Raw genomic sequence first — 19,832 nt, 5'->3', positions numbered from 1 at the left:
GCTGCCTTTTACATAGTATATAAACATCAGGACGTAATCTCATTGTGGTGCATATTCATGTGTCTGATAAACATATAACATGACATTGCTCCAGATTCCTCTTAAATTGTCTGAATCTATTTTGAACACTAAAATTGATCATCGGTTTTGTTTTTCATGTTCTTCACATTTTGAAGCTACTAGTGCACTTTTCTAACCAACATTTTATGTAAAATATGTCACTGTATTCCTATTTCTCTCCTTGAATGGGCAAATGATTCATATATTCTTCATTCAGCAATGCAGGAAAGCAATCTGACTGTGGTGACTGAGTTCTTACTTTTAGGATTTCAGATCAGGCAATATTCAAGAACTTTCTTATTCTGCCTTTTCTTTGTGGTTTATTGCTTTGCATTATGTGGGAATCTCCTGATTATCGCCCTGGTGTCCACCAGCAAGATCCTCCATACTCCGATGTACTTCTTCATCTCACAACTGTCCATCAGTGACATCTTGGTGATCACAGATATTGTCCCCAATATGCTCCACATCCTACTGAATAATGGGGGGACCATTACGGTTATTGACTGCATCACTCAGTTTTATTTCCTATGTGCTTCTGAAGCATTTGAATGTTTTATCCTCGCTGTGATGTCTTATGACCGATATGTGGCCATCTGTAATCCCCTCCGCTACTCCTCCATCATGACAAGTGGATACTGTTTGATATTGTCCATTGCGTGTTGGGTGTTTGGATTTTTTATTATATTGATTTATATTATAAAAACTGCACAGCTCATTTTTTGTGGCCCAAACACCATTGACCATTTATTCTGTGACATTGTCCCTTTACTAGAACTTGCCTGTTCTGATACCTCCATTATCCAGTTGGAGATATATATAATCGGCTTTCCCTATGTCTTTATTCCAACCACAATCATTGTGATATCTTATACTTATATTGTTGTAACAGTCCTAAGTATCCCATCCAGCACCGGTAGACAGAAAGCCTTCTCCACCTGCAGCTCCCACCTCATTGTGGTCTCCATATACTACTGGACAATTTTTAGCGTTTATGTCGTTCCAACAAAAGGCTTAACGCTCACCATGAGTAAGATCCTATCACTGTTATATACAGTGTTCACTCCTTTTATCAACCCCATTATATACAGTCTGAGAAATAAGGATATTAGCAAAGCCATACAGGACACAATGTATAAGGCCTCATTTAGACATATTTGATTGTTCACGTGTGTAATTGGTCTGAGTTTCATCAGCGTTTTGTCTGTTTTTACTATTAGTTTCACCAATGATTTTCATGTCTAAACAAATCACAAAACTTCTCGTATCCATTACAATAATATTCACAAGATGCATGCACACTGCAATCTGATGTTATCCGTGTGCTGTGCGTGATTTTCATAGATCCATTAACTTATACGGGTAAATTAGATCCATGACTCTGATCTGAGATTAAACATGTCTTCGGGATTTGGAAAATTTCAAATTTGTTGGGTGAATTAAAGGCATGTTATTGTGTTATCTGGGACCAAACTATGTCCATGGTCTCAGTACTTTTGTTCTGTATACTAAGAAGGGTAATAACATCCTTATTCTTGTGACTTTCTAAAAAAAAAGTGTGCATAAGATGGCATTTGTTGTAAGTCTGAATAACCGAAAAAAGTCCTCAGTCTGCCAAATGTGTTTTATATATAAAATATTCTTATTCGTTAGGCAATAAAATAATTCCATCAGAGAACTTTAGAAAAAGGGAAGTCCAAAAAACTTCACATTTCAAGTAATCAACTTACGTAAAGCACCAATTCTGCTATTTTTTATTTTCAACTATGAAGAATCCCTCAGTCTTGACCTTTAGTCAATTCAACGGTTTTCAATGCCATTGGGACATCATCTAGTGCATTTAACTTCTGATTTGCAGGAAGTCAGGAGGTGGTGCTCAGTGAGTCTGTATGCAAGCCAGAATGTGGCCAGAACAAGGCCACGATAAGGCCAGAACAAGACTCTTATAGACATGGATTGAAAAGGGGCCTCTGGCACTCTCCATGAAACACTGCAACTGCAAGAAGAACCCTTTTTACCACTGACAAAGTGGAGAGCCACTGGAAAAGGATGGAGGCAGCGGAATGTGAGTATCATAGAGGGGCAGAGGACTTCTATTTAAAGCACCACTTCATTGGTGCAATAAAAAAAAACTTAGAGCAGTATCTTAATAATCATAATACAAGAAGAACTCAGCCCATCTGGCAGGCTAGGGGTGTTTTTCATTTTTTTTATGTTGGAATGATACACAGGTAGGCAATCGTAAGATAACTTATTCACACCCTGTAATCTAATTTTTGTTGATTATTGGCAGCCCAATTAACCCCTAAATACTCTCCAAATTTGTTATTGTTTGTAATATTCAAGGATATTCTAAATTTGAGCAAGTTGATTCAATATTTCGGTCAACCCTCTAATCTAAACTGGAGTAAGTCCAAGGTTATATTGTTTACATAATTAGATATCCTTCACCCTCTGCGGTCATGCCATTGCAGAGTCAAAATATTCCAAATTCTTGGCAAAAATGTTGTGGTTTTTTTTGTGATTGTAACAAAAGAAAAAATAAAAATATGTGAACACAGCCTAAGAGTGTGGTGTGTTTATAATCTTTAATTATTCAACCTGTTATAGACATTTTAATAGCTACAAACATTTAAAAAAAAACTGACCCACACATCCTACAAATGTGAATAAGTGCCAGCTGAAAAAAACATAGCAAATACAAAATGCATACAGCTGCACACTAAAATGCCATCAATGTATAAGGGAACTCTGGTACTGCATTACTGCTATATGAAAAAATGAGATTTTTAGTTGATGAATTGGCCAATGCATGTAAGCCCGGAAACCAACGGCAAATTAAATCTCAATAATCCACGCACCTAACTAAAATGCCACTATCTAGGTTAAAAACATCCGTATGTGGACAGCTAGACTAAAAAATCTAACTTGAAATGCAACTATTTGGACTAACCTCCATTTTTGGGCAGCTAGGACTCCTGGTATAAGGATTATGAACACAGCCTGGTTTATAGGGCGAAGGATGTGTGGGTCAGTTGTTTTTAAATATTTGTAGTAAGACTTTCTCTGACTAGGCACTCCACCCTATAAACCAGGCTGTGTTCATGATCCTTATACCAGGAGACCTAGCTGCCCAAAAATGGAGGTTAGTCCAAATAGTGGCATTTCAAGTTAGATTTTTTAGTCTAGCTGCCCAGATACGGATGTTTTTAACCTAGATAGTGGCATTTTAGTAAGGTACGCGGATTATTGAGATTTACCTTGCCGTTGGTTTCCGGGCTTACATGCATTGGCCAATTCATAAACTAAAAATCTCATTTATTCATATAGCAGTAATGCAGTACCAGAGTTTCCTTATACAGTGATGGCATTTAGTGTGCAGCTGTATGCATTTTGTATTTGCTATGTTTTTTCAGCTGGCACCTATTCACAATTGTTGGATGTGCGGATCAGTTTTTTTTAAATATTTGTAGTGATTCTTTTTCTGACTGAGCACTCCGCCCTATAAACCAGGCTGTGTTCATAATCCTTATATCAGGAGTTCTAGCTGCCCAAACATGGAGGTTAGTCCAAATAGTGGCTTTTCAAGTTAGATTTTTTAGTCTAGCTGCCCAGATACAGATGTTTTTAACCTAGATAGTGGCATTTTAGTTAGGTACACAGAATATTGATATATACCTTGCTGTTGGTTTCTGGGCTTACATGCATTGGCAAATTCATAAACTAAAAATCTCATTTTTTCATAAAGCAGTGATGCAGAACCAGAGTTCCCTTATACATTGATGGCATTTTAGTGTGCCGCTGTATGCATTTGTATTTCTAGCTGACTATTGGAAGTAATTTTAATTATCTATACTCATTATTCTGTATCTACTAATAATGTATGAAGAGGATTAGAGTAAGTTAAATTGTGTTTAGCTATGCTTCTCCTGTCTAGATAATATTGCAGGAAACAAAAGATTTATTAAAAAAAAATATATATAATTTCTAAAGTAGATTATTGTTACAAGCTCCTTATCTGGTTGACTGGAAATTAAGAAATAATGTTTAGGGGTTAAGATGATATGTGATTTTTGCAGCTGTTTCCTTTGAAAGTATGTTATAAAAAAAAAATATAATTCCAGAAGGTAGACACTTTTGTATTTTTCTCCTGGAAGGTGCTTTTGAGCTGTGCCCTCATATATGAGAATAAAGTCTTCAACATGAGCAGATATCTTCAGATTCCTTGATTGATAAACAAGAAATTCTCCTGTCATTTTGGTGCATTGGTTGGAATCCAAAAACACCCTTCTGGAGCTAATGAAGATAAAATACTGTAAATTGTGAACACATAGAGTCATAGAACCGCTAATACATAAGTCCTCTGTATAAATTAACATAAAGATAGATCAGTTTTATCATTGGCTACAGGAGGAGTGACAGATTCAAACACAGCTTTTCCTTCCGATAATCGCTGCATCCTCCCGGTAACCAGTACTTATGATAGGACCTTCTGTGAAGTCAAAATAGCATATGACCAGTCACGTGTGTATTATCTTATTGGCTACAGACTGGTCATATGGCTAGACATCATGCTAGGTCCTGTAAATGCATCTCTCCGGTACGCAGTGCTCCTTTGAGCATCTCAGTGTACCGGCGAGATGCTCTGGCACATTGTCGACTTCCCCATTCCTGCATGCAAAGATGGCTGCGACATCTGGTGAATTGCGGCACCAAGAATCACGTGATGGGAGCACCGTTGCTATAGTAACCACCTGTCATATTTTTTAGCAACGGTGACAGTGGTGATGTCACCGCTTACAGCCCGCAGCTTCTGCTCACTCTAACTGAGTGATTAGACTGCACGGGAAGCTGCAGCATCTTCCTTCCATGCAGTGCTGTCTGGTGTAGTAGAGCTGCATGGGTTGAAGGGGAAAGAAGACATAAGATCAGGATCGTGGAGGGATGAGAGGGAGTAATAAATATGGAGTCTCTAAGTGTGTCTGTGTATTTATTTCTATTAAAGTATTTTTTCTCTGTGTGGTGTCTTTTTTTTAACCCTTTATTGGAGATTCTTAATGGCAGGGTCAAACTTGCCTGACATTAAGAATCTCTGGCTTAATACTAGCTAGTAAAACAAAGCTAGTATTAACCCATTATTACCCAGCAAGCCACCCGGCTTCAGGGCTGCTGGAAGAGTTGGTTACAGCGCCACATGATAGCGCTTCTATGAAAGCGCCATTTTCTGGGGCACCTGTGGAGTGCAATTCGCAGCAGAGGGGCCCAGAAAGCTCAGTCCAACCTGTGCTGCGGATTCCAATCCCCCAGCTGCCTAGTTGTACATGGCTGGACACAGAAATGGGGTGAAACCCATGTCGATTTTTTTTTTAATTATTTCATTTTAAAAAAGGGCTTCCCTATTTTTTTAGTTCCCAGCCAGGTACAAATAGTCAGCTGGGTTTCAGGGCAGCCGTACCTGCCTGTTGTACCTGGCTAGCATACAAAAATATGGCGAAGCCCACGTCATTTTTTTGGAGGGCAAAAAACTCCTGCATACAGTCCTGGACAGAGTATGCTGGGCCTTCTAGTTCTGCAGCTGCTGTCTGCTCTCCTGCATACACTAGTCAATGGAGCATGCTGAGCCTTGTAGTTCTGCAGCTGATGTATGCTCTCCTCCATACAGACAGACAGCAGACAGCAGCCGCAGAACTACAAGGCTCAGCATACTCCATCCAGGACTGTATGCAAGAGTTTTTTGCCCCCCCAAAAAAACTACGTGGGCTTCGCCATGTTTTTGTATGCTAGCCAGGTACAGCAGGCAGCTACCGTCTGCCCCCAACCCCCAGCTGCCTATTTGTAACCAGCTGGGAACCAAAAATTTAGGGAAGCCCTTTTTTTTAATTATTTCATGAATTTCATGAAATAATAAAAAAAAAATGACGTGGGCTTTGCCCAATTTTTTGTCCAGTCAGCTACAACTAGGCAGCTGGGGATTGGAATCCGCAGCGCAGGGTGCTTAAGCTTTCTGGGCACCCCTGCTGCAAATTGCAGTCCACAGCCGCCCCAGAAAATCCAACTCTTCCAGCTGCCCTGGTGATGGGTGGCTCGCTGGGTAATAATGGGGTTAGGGCTAGCTGTATATTATAAACTAGCCCTACGCCCGAAATTCATGGTGTCACGCCAATATTAGACACGGTCACCATGAATTTCTAGTACAGATAAAAAAAAAACACAACACACAGAAAAATATTTTTATTACAAATAAAACACAACACAATTAGTGACTCCATCTTTATTGAAATAAAGAACCCCCCTCTGCAGTAATCCTGGGTCAAGCGTCCCGCGCCGTCCAAACCCGATCTAATATCATCTGATCGGTTTGCTGGAAGGCAAAGCGACAGATGATGTGTCAGGTTCAAGGGCCTGAATCACATGACACAGCAGCTGATTGTATAAAAGACGTTTATACAATCAGCTGATGCAGCAGTGCAAAAAAACCCCAAAAAAACAAACTACACACTTCTGTGCAGCAGCTGATAGTTTAGCCGGCCGGGCGGTAAAAAGCCGGCCTTACCGCTCGACTATTAGTGTCAGCTGATTCTTTCAGGTGACTGCATCAGCTGATCATTGCCAGGTCTTAGACAGAGAAAAGAGAGAGAAAAGAGAAAGAAAAGAGAGAAAAGAGAACAGAGAGGGGGAGAGAGAAAAGAGAGACAAAAGAGAGAGAAAAGAGAAGAGAGAGAGAGGGAGAGAGAGAATGAGAGAAGAGAGAGGAGAGAGAAGAGAGAGAAGAGAGAGGAGAGAGAAGAGAGAGAGAAGAGGAGAGAAGAAGAAAGAAGAGAGAGAGAAGAGAGAGAAAGAAGAGGAGCGAAGAGAGAGACAGAAGAGAGAGAGGAGAGAGAAAGAATAGAGAGAGAAGAGAGAGAGAAGGGGAGAGAAGAGAGAGAAGAGAGAGAGGAGAGAGAGAGGAGAGAAAAGAGAGAGAAGAGAAGAGAAGAGAGAGAAGAGAGAGAAGAGGAGAGAAGAGATAGAAGAGGAGAGAAGAGAGAGAGAAAGAAGAGAGAGAGGAGAGAGAGAAGAGAGAAAAGAGAGAGAGGAGAGAGAGAAGAGAGATAGAGAACAGAGCGAGGAGAGAGCAATGCAGATACATTCCATGAACTACTCCGATTTTAGAGGTGTGGTCCGCGGTTCTCAGCTAATGTCCGTCTCTTCCCCTCAGTGCATAATTAAATTAAATTAAATTATAATTTAAATTCTTTACCGGGGTAGCCGGGACTTGAACTCGTGAACTAATGCTTCTTAAGCAGTAGCTCTAAGCATTGAGCCACTGCCTCTAATGAGAAACATAGGAAGATTTGGTTTTCTTTACCTCTGCATTGCAGAGTGAAGTCTCTGGTGACAGCGCGGCTCACTTCAGGTGCTGCGTGGAGAGGACATAGAGCACTCATGTTCTACGGGGCTCCCTGTCATCTTTATGTAGCAGAGCTGACAGTGTCGTGTGGATTACTTTGGACATGGATTGTTTTTTGGGGATTAATAAAGAGGTAAATGAGGTTTTTTTGTCTTTTATTCCATATAAAGGATTTTTCGCTGTGTGTGTTTCTTTACTTTCACTTACAGGTTAATCATGGAAGGTGTCTTGGAGAGACGCCTGCCATAATTAACCCCGTCATTACCTCGATTGCCACTGCATCAGGGCAATTCGGGATGAGCTGGGTAGAGTCCCGGGACTGCCGCATCTAGTGGCTGCTGGGTGATATTGTTAGGGTGGTGGGCTCCCCTTAACGTGTGGCTTTATTCTGGCTGGTATCTTGGGGGGAACCGCATTTTTTGTTTTAAATTATTTATTTATTTCACTGCACGATATAGACCCGCCCAACAGCGGCTGTGATTGGTTGCAGTGAGACAGCTGTCACTCATCGTGGCGGCGTGTCTGACTGCAACAAATTATGGGCATCGGTGGGCGGGGAAGGCACGGAATACCTGATTGAATAATGAAGAGGCAGCCATTTTCAAAAGAGGAAAAGCCGCCGGAGATTTGTGACAGCTGTGCAGCGCCACACCCGTGATTGGTGAGTAGGAAAGAGAGAGGGATTGTGCTGGGGACGCGGGACGCATGCAGATACACAACGTGCGCATATACTTACTGTGAAAAGCCACGCTTTTGGTGATCGAATTGTTCTCAAATGGGAAATCGAACTGCCGAACTTTAAGCAAATCATTCGAGTTCGTCAAACGATTCAAACACCGCCCAAAATCACTCGAACATAAAATTGACGAACTGATCCACCTGAACATAACTCAACTCTAGTGCTCAGAGCAGCACGCGATGTTTACGAAGTCGTCAGAACAGCTCTCAAACTAAAGTAGAAAAGGGGAAATTGCTAAGAAACAGCTTCTAGTGACTAATAGAGATGAGCCAACCCCCCTAGAGTTCGAGTTCGGTTCGTCGAATGGAGGCTCCATTCAACGAATGTTCGACGAACCGTTCAACGAACCACTCGAACCCCATTGAAAACAATGGCAGGCAAACACAAACACATAAAAACACATAGAAAACACCTTCAAAGGTGTCCAAAAGGTGACAAACAACTCCCAAGACACCACAAACACATAGGAAAGTGACAAAGACATATACTCATGCGAGAACAAAAGAGCTGGACGAGTAAAAAGAGTAGGAGACACAGATATCGGAGTATCTGCAAGTGAACATCGATGCCATTACTGTGCAACTTGAGCCTTGCTCATTTTGGGCTTCCAATCTGGATAAATTGCCTGAGCTTGCCACTTACGCCTGGGGGATCTTGTCGTGTCCCGCAGCCAGCGTTCTCTCAGAACATGTCTTCAGTGCTGCTGGGTGTGTGCAAACAGATAAGCGCATGCGTCTGTCCAGTGACAATGTAGACAGACTAACGCTCATCAAGATGAATAAGTCATGGATCTGCAAGGACTTTTCTACCCCTGTGTCATCCAGGGGAGGCGAAAGGCTAGTGGATTTTTGATAGTGTAATATTTACTTTTAAATGTATGGGAAATGTGAGTCACACCGCTGAGGAGTTGTGGACGGTTAGCTCTGGAGACCGAGTTTCATCAATGGTTGTCTCCACTCAACCAGCAGCCAGGGAAGGCCATGTGCGACAATGATGCAAACCTGGGTGTGGCCCTTCGCTGTGACAATGTGACACACGTGCCTTGTATGTCTCACATGTTCAACCTGGTTGTCCAGCAATTTTTAAACCACTATCCCGGCCTAGATGGCCTTTTTCCAGAGGGTATGGTGTAACGTCTGCCTGGATCCACACACTCAGACGGGCTGTAAAGGATAGGCTAGAGGGAAGCCACTCAACAAGCTGCACCCCTAGAACGCTGAAACCCTTTAACCCCTATACAGGGATTTGGAATTACACAGGGCCAAAGGTGATCAATACCTGTGGAAGGCTGCAGTCCGAGAGAGTAGTAGTCAGGCAGGGTCAAACCATAAATTGAGGAACATAAACAGAATTAGACGGCGAGGACTTAATCAGAAAACAAGCAGAGGTCAAATGTGGATTGGGCAACGAGGTACATAAACAGCAGGAAGGAGACGTAGTCAGGAAACAAGCGGTAGTCAGCACACAAAATCACAAAACAGAACTGGGCAGAACAGGAGCCAGAAGTTCAGAACTATGTCTGGCAGTGGTCCGCAGACAAAAGGGGCCTAAAAAAGGGTGTGGTGTCTTCCCATTGGTTGTAACTGAATGATGGTACTTCAGATGTGAGACAACCACTACCTACAAGTCAGCCAGTGGTACTGCAGATCTCAAGGTAACCGAGCCCAGTGGCTGTGCGGAACCTGCGGCCACAGGCGCCACTGGCATCGACTCCTGTCCCATCAACACGGAAAGGAAAGGAACATGGTGTCACCTGGCGATGGGAATACAAGTTGCTGGAGCGTAATCTGGTGGTGACGTTACAGCCGTGTGCGACAATGATGCAAACCTGGGTGCAGCCCTTCGCCATGGCAATGTGACACACATGTCTTGTATGGCTCAAGTGTTGAACCTGGTTGGCCAGCAATTTTTAAATGACTATCCCGGCCTAAATGGCCTTCTGCAGAGGGTACGCTCACTATGTGCTCACTTTCACCGTTCACACCCCGTAGCTGAACAACTTGCATCGCTCCAGAAGTCTTTCGGTCTGCCGGTACACTGCCTGAAATGCGATGTGCCGACATGCAGGAATTTGAATCTGCACATGTTGCAGCGTCTGTGGCAGCACCGGCGAGCCCTGCTGCAATACGTTATTATGTATAGCCTGGGCTTACAAGATCCAGAGGTGGAGCAGATAACGCTGCTGGAGTGGTCTCAGATCAAGGACCTATGCACCATTCTTCACAGTTTACAAATGGCGACGAAGATGTTTAGCACTGACGATGCCATTATCATTATGACAATTACAGTCATTTACATGCTGGAGCACACTCTAAACATTATTCGGAGTCAGGTGGTGGGACAAGAGGAAGGGGAGGAAGTACAGGAGGAGTCATATGCGGAAGGGATAACAAGATCTAGAAGGTCCACACTTTCAGCAGCATCAAGGCGGCAGGCATGGGACGGAGGGAGAGAGGGATTGACAAGAGCGCATAGTATCAGCCAAACTGTTGAGAAAGGTGCAAGAGCCCAGGAAGAAATAGAGGACGAACTGGTGAAGGGCATGGAAGACTCAGTAGATGAGGGAGAGCTTGATCACATTTTTGTTGTGCGAGGTTGTGGGGAGAGGGCAGAGGAAGGAGGCACGATTCTCACCTCTCCGCCACCAATACAGCAAGGACTTGGTCCTCCTGGATGCGCAAGACACATGAGCGCCTTCTTGCTGCACTACCTACAACTTGACCCTCTGATTGTCTGAATTCGAATTAATGCTGACTACTGGGTTGCCACACTGTTAGATCCCCGGTACAAGACAAATTTGGCAAAATAAGTCCTGCCATAGAAAGGGACGCATGTATGCATGAGTATCAGCAGAAGCTGGTACACAATCTTAGATCGGCTTTGCCACTAAACACCAGTGCTGCAAAGAGGGAATCTCAACACTTTGTAAAGGCTAGGAGGAAAGGGTCTTTTACTTGTCCACATCGGAGTGACCGAGGGCTGGCTGCTGTGCTGAGACGGCGTTGAGTAGGGTGTCCCTGCAGATTTGCAAATTTTGTCATCTACAAAATGAGTGGAAAAAGGCCAGATGCTGGTGGAAAGGGGAACAGGTGTGTTAAAAAGGGGAAAAAAAGTTTGTGTCCGTGGGTTTGGTGGTTAAGCAACAGTAACATCTGCTGAAGAAACACCATCCGTTACGGAGAGACTGTCAGATTTTGATAAGGTGGTATATATCCCAATCGCCAGTTGGGGACCACTGTGCTCCTAGATGGAAAAGGACATGCTGGCAACCCAAAGGTTAGGCAGAGGATACAGACCTGGTTGGCTCTGAAAAAAATAGTAGCCTGAACCGAGTTAGAAGACACTCGGATCTGGAGACTGGGAACCCTGTTAGAGTCACAGGGTCCACACACCCAGCCCAGGATCTCCCTGTTAAAAACACAGGGGCCATTGGGTATGCTGTCTGTGTGCTTAGGGGCCACACCTATGGACAGCAGGTGCAGCAGCAGCCCAGTTAATGCCACTGTGCTGCACTAGCTGGCTTGTTGGGATAAGAGCTGTTCGTAACCGTTCTGCGTTACCAAGTGTGGTGGCATCCTGCACCGACGCCCTATCCCTGCCTACCTCTGTCCTAAAGACACAATGGGTTCAACACATGGAGGTGTGCTCTGTCTGAGCATAATAGAAGACTGCGCACCTCCTTGTTGTCTCCAGCCCCTTTTCTAAACTGGGTCTGCCCCAACGCAGGGTGGACCACAATGCCCCTCCATGAGCCAATATTAGAGTGCTACGTCATCAGTGGCATAACCAGCGGCCTAACCTGAACTGCCACTTCAATGATGACCTCATGGCAGCCACGCCCCAAACACTTCACCAGTCATCGTCTGACGAACAATTTCACTACAACCACAGATCTGCTACAGAGTTATCTGTGTGTGTGACAGGGCCTTTAGACGTGGAGGAGGAAACAGCCAGCTGGATGACCCAAGGCATGGCCAAAAATGGCAGCTGACGCCTTGGCGCAACTGGAACCGCAGCAGGCTGCTTGCATCTATGGTGGCACCAATTCGTAACACCAACTATCAGCCAAAATAAGAGGTGTACTTCTTCCCATGGATAATCTGATATGATCCTTTTTTTCAGGGACACGACCATCGCTACCAAATGTAGATGAGGCACCAAAAGAGCAGGTGCGTCAATGGATCTCAAGTGCTCCATCAAGTGGCCTCTCCTCCACCTCAACTTCAATATCCAAAATACTTTATTCCTCTGTGGTGTCAACCCAATCACACTTGCTTCCTAACAGCTCACAAGTTTCCACCAGCCCTGCTGAGTATGAGTTTACAGAGATGGTTGAGTCTGCAGAGCTGTTCAGCAACACTATAGCCTGGGAAACAGAGGTCTGCTCCAAAACTGCTGTGAGTCCAGACAAGGAAATGATGTGCACTGATGCCCAGAAGCTTTGTGAGTCGGATCCAGGCCCCAATGAAAAAGGTGCTGAGCATAATGTACACGCTCATTCCCAAACTGTAAATCCTCCTGGTGGAAACAATGGGGAACATGCTGAGGAGACTCAGATACCTGATTGGAACAACAACTTTACTATTCGGTCAGGGCAGTAAAAGATTGGCTTGGATGGAGTCAGGACAAGGGGAGAGAAAAAAGACAGGGTGATGATGAGGTTGGAGACCCCACTTTCTGTAAACCAAAGTCAGCTAGTCGATGAGGTCAGCAGAGGAGGTGGAGAAGGATGCTACTGACAACAAGGTTACGTTGCATCTTCCTGGACAGAGACAAAGTACTGGAAGCATGTCAACAACTGAATCCTTAGCCACAACTCTGCCTCTGAGCAGAAGTCGTGGTGGCTCTGCAGGTCGCACGGGCTGTAAGCCTTGCCTAGCCTGGGCCTTTTTTTACATCACAAAAGATAATCCAAGTCATGTCATCTGTAAGATTTGTCACCAATCTGTAAGTAGAAGCCAAAAACTCACTACTTTGAGTACTTCGTCCATGAACTGTCATATGGATATGAAGTGATAGCGTGAGGGTGTATTGATGAGCTTTATCCACTGTGAATGCAACATGCTTATTTGCCGTTCATTGCAAGCATTGTTGCAGACTACCCACAAGGGGCTGCTGTTTTTTTGCATCTGCCTTTGACCGTTTGGTCACTATAGCAATAGCAAAGCGGTCTTCGACTGTAGACTTGGAAAGCGGAGGAGGTGCTGTCTGTGAAGTGAAGGAAAAGCTAAAGGTGTGCGTTACAGCAAGGAGCCAATGTGGAAATACTTTGGTGAATTGTAGGGGACTTGTGTTGGAGTTTGGTGAGGAGAACCGTAACGCCTGTGAGCTGCATCCCATACCGGAGACAGACATTCTTCCGGTGCTGTCTATACTGTTTACCGGGAGAGGATCGTAAACTCTGTATTGATGGCAACTGGACACTACAGTACCCGGGTACGGTAGACTGGGCCCAGTCAGTAATGCGTGCATGCAACACTTTGTTTTCTTAGCAAAACACATATCTTTTCTGCTTTGGCTGACGATATAGACAATAAGACTTGATGCCTCTGCTCTGTCAATTTGTCATTTACAGTTAAAATCATAGAGTGACAGCGACACATGTTTGCATAGACTGTTGCTTTACAAGATTTCCAGGACTGTGTTGCTGAGCTGTGTGGTTTGCCTTCACACTGTTATCATCTGCCTTATCTGTGAGGCTTCAGCTAACAAGGGTATTTAGGGGGTAATGGGTTTTGTCCATGTGTAGGTAGATATGTTGTGGGCTCTTGTGATGCGACACTGGTAAGTCATGTTCGCACACACATACACACACACACACACAATTACTCCTGCTACGCAGAGGGATTACCAGGTAGTAGGCAGCTGTTTAGACAGTCCCTTGGTTAGGCAAAAGTTGGTGAGCAGGGAGTATAAATCGCCATTACGAGTGTCGCAGCATAGGGGTGTAGGCTTTTGGAATTGTGAATAGATTCTTCTATTCTTTCAGTTTTATGCATGGTTCTTATTGTTTGTTTCTGGAAAGTTAAACAATCATTTATCAACCCAACAGCCTAGAGTCCTTTTCCTAGTGTGTGGTTTTGCTGCATACTGGGGAGCCCACTCTGTACACTACTTTAAATGAAGTATAAGTCACAATGGGAATTTCACTGTGCTACAATGCTGCCTAGCGGGGCTGTGCAACCACCGTCTTCCCCATCAATGGCATCTGCGTGCTCTTCATCCTCATGACTGTGGAGACAGCAGTCACACATGCTTTTTGACGCTGACCTTCCTCCCCTTTACCTGCAACAGGCAGTGTGATTGGCAGGTCATCAGTTGTTTTTGAAGTGGAAACAGCTGCTGGTGCTGAGCTCTCTCAGACATCGAGAGAACCACCTTTGGATGAAAGCAACATTATATCCACGCCTGCACCTTCATCACAGATTGCCTGGACTACCTGCAGTTAAAAATTGCATAGCAGAAATGGAGAAGAGTGTAGAATGCACATGTGGTGTACCTTGCTTGACAGGAGAGGAACCCTAAGGTAGTATCCTTGACATTTTACTATGCCCTTAAAAGTGTCAGCACTTTTGGAAATTAAAATTGCATAGCAGAAATGGAGAGGAGTGTAGAATGAACATGTGGTGTACCTTGTTTGGCACCAGAGGAACACTAAGTTAGTATGCCAGACACTTTTAGTATGCCACTAAGTGTCAGCACTGTTTACTATAAAAATTGTGTAGCAAAAATGGACAGGTGTGCAGAATGCAGAGTTGGTGTGGGTAGCAGAACAGCAAAGGGAGCCTCAGTTTGTATCCCTGCCAATGAAAAAATGCAGCAAGGAATTGCCTGAGCTGTTATTTTAAGCCCTGCACAGCATTGGCACAGACCTGTCTAGCAACAATGCCTATGAATGGCTGTAATGTAGCCCTGAAAAGGGCTGAAATTACATGTAATCCCTAATCCCTAAAGCGCTGTGTAGATTGCACTGTATGTCTATAGCGCACACAGCGGGAGCGGTGACTGTCACCCACCTGCAGCAGAGAGATAATGGCGGCGATGGGGAAAATGGCCGGGTCTTATAGGGCAAGGACATGTGACATGCACAGCCTATGACACATGCCCTTGCTTGTCTGGCAAAAATCCACTTTGCTGTGTGTCTGTAATTTGCTAACAGCCTGGCCCGCCCCACTGTACACATGGTTAGGAAAAAAAAAATGGCGATCGGCATTCTTTCAGCACTCAGCAGCAACACTGATCTAAACCCCTTCCGCCCGCACACTCTACGCTGAAATTTGATAATATCATGGTTCATAGTGACTCACACTATTACAGTGAAAAGCCAGCTAGGCTTTTTGTTGATCGAACCATTCTTGAACGTAACTCGAACTACCGAACTTTTACTAAATCGTTCGAGTTCTTGAAACGACTCGAACACCCCCTGTTACGAACCGGCGCCGCCATAGCCGCAAGCAGCCTGCTGCGGTTCCTGTTGCGCCCAGGCGCCGGCTGCCGTTCTTGGCCGTGCCTCGGGTCGTCCAGTTGGCTGTTCCTTCCACCACGTCTAAGTGTGGAGAGGCGGCTAGTGCGCATGCGTGCGCCGATTTACCCCAGCCAGAGTTTAAGCCCGGTGTTTTGCCTAGTGAGCATGCTCAGCCTGATTGTGTTATGTCTGAGACTAAGTCCTCAGTTCAGGCTACTGAGCATGCTCCCACAATTAACCCTAACAGCCTCTTTGCACAGGTACTTGGACTTTGTGCTGTGTCTAAGTTCTGGGATGTGCCTACTGAGCATGCTCAAACTGATAGTCTGCTTTCTGAGCCTGTTGCTCAGACTACTGGGTATGTTCAGGCACTTAGTGCACCAGAGGCTAGGTCCGGTAAGGACTTCACTGAGCATGTCCGTGAGGTGGCAGGCCCTGATAGGGCAGAGGGTGTCAGGTGTCCTGATGACGTGGCAACTCCAGACTGGCTCGCAGAGGCCCGCCCCTATGATCTGGCACCTCAGTATTGGTCGTCAGACGATGACTGGTGAAGTGTTTGGGGCGTGGCTGCCATGAGGTCATCAATGACGTGGCGGTTCCGGATAGGTCGCATTTGACGTCACTGATGATATGGCACTCTGCTATTTGGCCTTGGTGGTTCCACCCTTGGTTTGGGGCGGACCCAGGTTATAAAAGGGGCTGGAGACAACATGGAGGTGCGCAGTCTTCACTTTTGCTCAGTCAGAGCACACCTCCATGTTAGAGCCTCATTGCGGCATAAGCCTATGTTGGGAAGCGGTAGGTAGGGTTAGGCGAACGGTGCCTGTCACGCCAAGATTCGTGGCTCGGCACATCAGGGTCAGGCGCCGTGCTTCCCTCCTGCCGTTCCAGTCTTGCTATAGCAGCCCAGTGGCGTTAACTGGGCTGCGGCTGCTGTGCTTCCTGTCCGATTGTGCTCCCTACGCACACGGACAATGCACCTGCTGCGCCACCTGTCCGATTGTGCCCCCTACGCACACGGACAACGCACCTTCTGCGCCACCTGTCTGATTGTGCCCCCTACGCACACGGACAACGCACCTGCTGCGCCACCTGTCCGGTTGTGCCCCCAACGCGCACAGACAGTGTACCCCAGGACCCCAGTGAAGTTAACAGGGTGTTCCTTATCCTCCTCGGCTTCCCGGTCAACGCTACTGGTGTACCCATCTGGCCTGACGTGTCCTACACACACGTGGCCAGTCGAGAGGTGGCCAGAAACGCTAATCGGAGGACCGCTCAGCCTGACGTGTCCTACACACGTGGCTGACATGGCGCTTTCGTGGTGGTCTTCCGGTCAACGCTACCTGGTTACCACCCGGCCTGTCATGTTTCCTGCACATGTGGTTGGTGTAGCGCTAGATGCACCAAAACGCTAATCGGGTTGTCGTCCGGTCTGACGTGTTTCAACACACGTGACCGGTTCCCAGAATTCCTGGGTTATCTCAGAGCCATCCAGCTCTATAGTCTCCGCCTAACCCTCAGGTGCCAGCAGCTCCTTTGTCATCTGGAACACGGTGGGCCCCGACTGGCGATTAGGATGTATACCCCCTGGTCCTAATCTGCCGGTCCCCCCGTAACACCCCCCAAATCACTCGAACATGAAATTGGCGAACTTCGAACATCGCTCATCTCTAATAATGATCCTTAGCACACATAAAAATCCACAACAGACAACCTTGAAAAGCGAAAACTGCAGATTTTACAGTCGCCCTCAAACTCTCCTAATTTTAACATCATTAAAAATCTGTGGCTATACCGCAAAAGATAAATTCATGGAAGATAAGCCAGGAATCATCTGAAAGTTGTCTCCAAGGAAGAGCAGGGCATGAAAGATGAAACAGGAATCTCAAAGAACAGGAAGACGTCTCCAAGAAAGAATGGATGAAAATCCCTCAAAGAAGACATGACACACTCTTGGCTGCTACAAAAAGTGTTTACAAGCTGTAATACTTGCCAAAGGTGATGCTACAAGTTAATAAATATGCAGGGTGCCCAAACTTTTGCATTAGCCGATTTACCTTTTTGCTAATTTTAAACTATAAAAGATCAAAGTATTTGGGATTTTTTTGCCTAAAACACAAAGGAAATATGTCATCTGTAACGTTATGCTTTTTAGAGATCATTTCATCTTCAACTTGCCTAACTGTTCACCAAAATAGTTACTTTAATTAGGGGTGCCCAAACCTTTGCATGCCATCGTATGTCTCAGGAGCAGTGCGAGAGGTCATTGCTATGACATACTAATTAACAATTTCTCTAAGTCAAGTCAGAGTCAAGAAACTAAAGTGCAAAAATGAAATGTTTTAATTACTCTTAAAAAAAATCTATTATTTTAAAAGCTAAAATAACTTTTGCTTTTAAACCCTCTAAACATATGCTAATATATTTTTTTTTAGTTATTCCATTTTTGCACTGTTATTTGCTTTGACTATTCTAAGAAACAGTTCCTTAGTTTCAGCTTTACAATTATATTCTGCAATTCCCATAAACAAATTGGTCTCATAAGACAATTAAAAAAGTCTCCCAAGACATGTCTCACTTGGCCCTCTGCCTTTAACATAGTATATAAACTATAAATATCAGGACGTAATCTCATTGTGGTGCACATTCATGTGTCTGATAAACATATAACATGACATTGCTCCAGATTCCTCTCAAGTTGTCTGAATCTATTTTAAAAGCTAAAATTGATCATCGGCTTTGTTTTTCATGTTCTTTATATTTTGTAGCTACTAGTGCACTTTTCTAACCAACATTTTATGTAAAATATGTCACTGTTTTCATATTTCTCTCCTTGAATGGGGCAAATGATTCATCTATTCTTCATTCAGCAATGCAGGAAAGCAATCTGACTGTGGTCACCGAGTTCTACCTTTTAGGATTTCAGATCAGTCAATATTTAAGAATTTTCCTATTCTGCCTTTTCTTGGTGGTTTATTGCTTTGCGTTAAGTGGAAATCTCCTGATCATCGCCCTGGTGTCCACCAGCAAGAACCTCCACACTCCGATGTACTTCTTCATCTCACAATTGTCCATCAGTGACATCTTGGTGATCACAGATATTGTCCCCAACATGCTCCACATCCTATTGAATAATGGGGGAACCATTACGGTTATTGACTGCATCACTCAGTTTTATTTCCTATGTGCTTCTGAAGCATTTGAATGTCTTCTCCTCGCTGTGATGTCTTATGACCGGTATGTGGCCATCTGTAATCCACTCCGCTACACCTCTATCATGACAAATGGATATTGTGCCATATTGTCCATTGCGTGTTGGGTGTTTGCATTTTCTATTTTATTGATTTTTATAATAAAAACTGCAAAGCTCATTTTTTGTGGCCCAAACACCATTGACCATTTATTCTGTGACATTGTCCCTTTACTAGAACTTGCTTGTTCTGATACCTTCATTATCCAGTTGGAGATATTTATAATCGGCTTTCCCTATGTCTTTATTCCAACCACAATCATTGTGATATCTTATACTTATATTGTTGTAACTGTTCTAAGGATCCCATCCAGTAGCGGGAAAAAGAAAGCCTTCTCCACCTGCAGCTCCCACCTCATTGTGGTCTCCATATTCTACTGGACAATTTTTAGCGTTTATGTCGTTCCAACAAAAGGCTTAACGCTCACCATGAGTAAGATCCTGTCACTGTTATATACAGTGTTCACTCCTTTTATCAACCCCATTATATACAGTCTGAGGAATAAAGATATTAGCAAAGCCATACAGGACACAATGTATAGGGCCTCATTTAGACATATTTGATTGTTCACGTATGAAAATAATTGCTCTGAGTGTCATCAGCATGTTATCTGTTTTTACTGTTAGTTTCACCAATGATTTTCATGTCTAAACAAATCACAAAACGTCTCCTATCCATTACAATATTATTCACAAGAAGTATGCAGACTGCAATCTGATGCCATCCGTGTGCTATCCGTGTGCTGTGCGTGATTTTCACAGACTCAGACTTGTACGGGTAATTTAGATCCATGACTCTGATCTAAGATAAAACATGAACAGGTCTTCGTGATTTGGAAAATTTCAAATTGATTTGGTGAATTAATGGCATATTATTGAGTTATCAGTACTAAACTATGTCCATGGTCTCAGAACTTTTCTGCTCTTT

General features: G+C 44.2%; 2 protein-coding genes across 2 annotated transcripts; both read left to right on the top strand.

Moving 5' to 3' along the window:
- Positions 1-279: 279 nt before the first annotated feature.
- LOC142302934 (olfactory receptor 11H6-like) lies at positions 280-1,221 on the top strand. Its single transcript, XM_075344037.1, has one exon. It carries the CDS (start codon positions 280-282, stop codon positions 1,219-1,221), a length of 942 nt encoding a protein of 313 aa, XP_075200152.1.
- Positions 1,222-18,526: 17,305 nt separating this feature from the next.
- Positions 18,527-19,468, top strand: LOC142302933 (olfactory receptor 6B9-like). Its single transcript, XM_075344036.1, has one exon. It carries the CDS (start codon positions 18,527-18,529, stop codon positions 19,466-19,468), a length of 942 nt encoding a protein of 313 aa, XP_075200151.1.
- The last annotated feature ends 364 nt before the right edge of the window (positions 19,469-19,832 follow it).

Source organism: Anomaloglossus baeobatrachus, chromosome 4 (genome assembly GCF_048569485.1).
Source record: "Anomaloglossus baeobatrachus isolate aAnoBae1 chromosome 4, aAnoBae1.hap1, whole genome shotgun sequence".
NCBI classification, from domain to species: Eukaryota; Metazoa; Chordata; class Amphibia; order Anura; family Aromobatidae; genus Anomaloglossus; species Anomaloglossus baeobatrachus.
This window is presented reverse-complemented; position numbering and strand designations above follow the sequence as displayed.

Bases quoted from the DNA above. Each gene is read 5' to 3' on its own strand.
- LOC142302934 (XM_075344037.1), top strand. From the start codon at position 280: ATGCAGGAAAGCAATCTGACTGTGGTGACTGAGTTCTTACTTTTAGGA.
- LOC142302933 (XM_075344036.1), top strand. From the start codon at position 18,527: ATGCAGGAAAGCAATCTGACTGTGGTCACCGAGTTCTACCTTTTAGGA.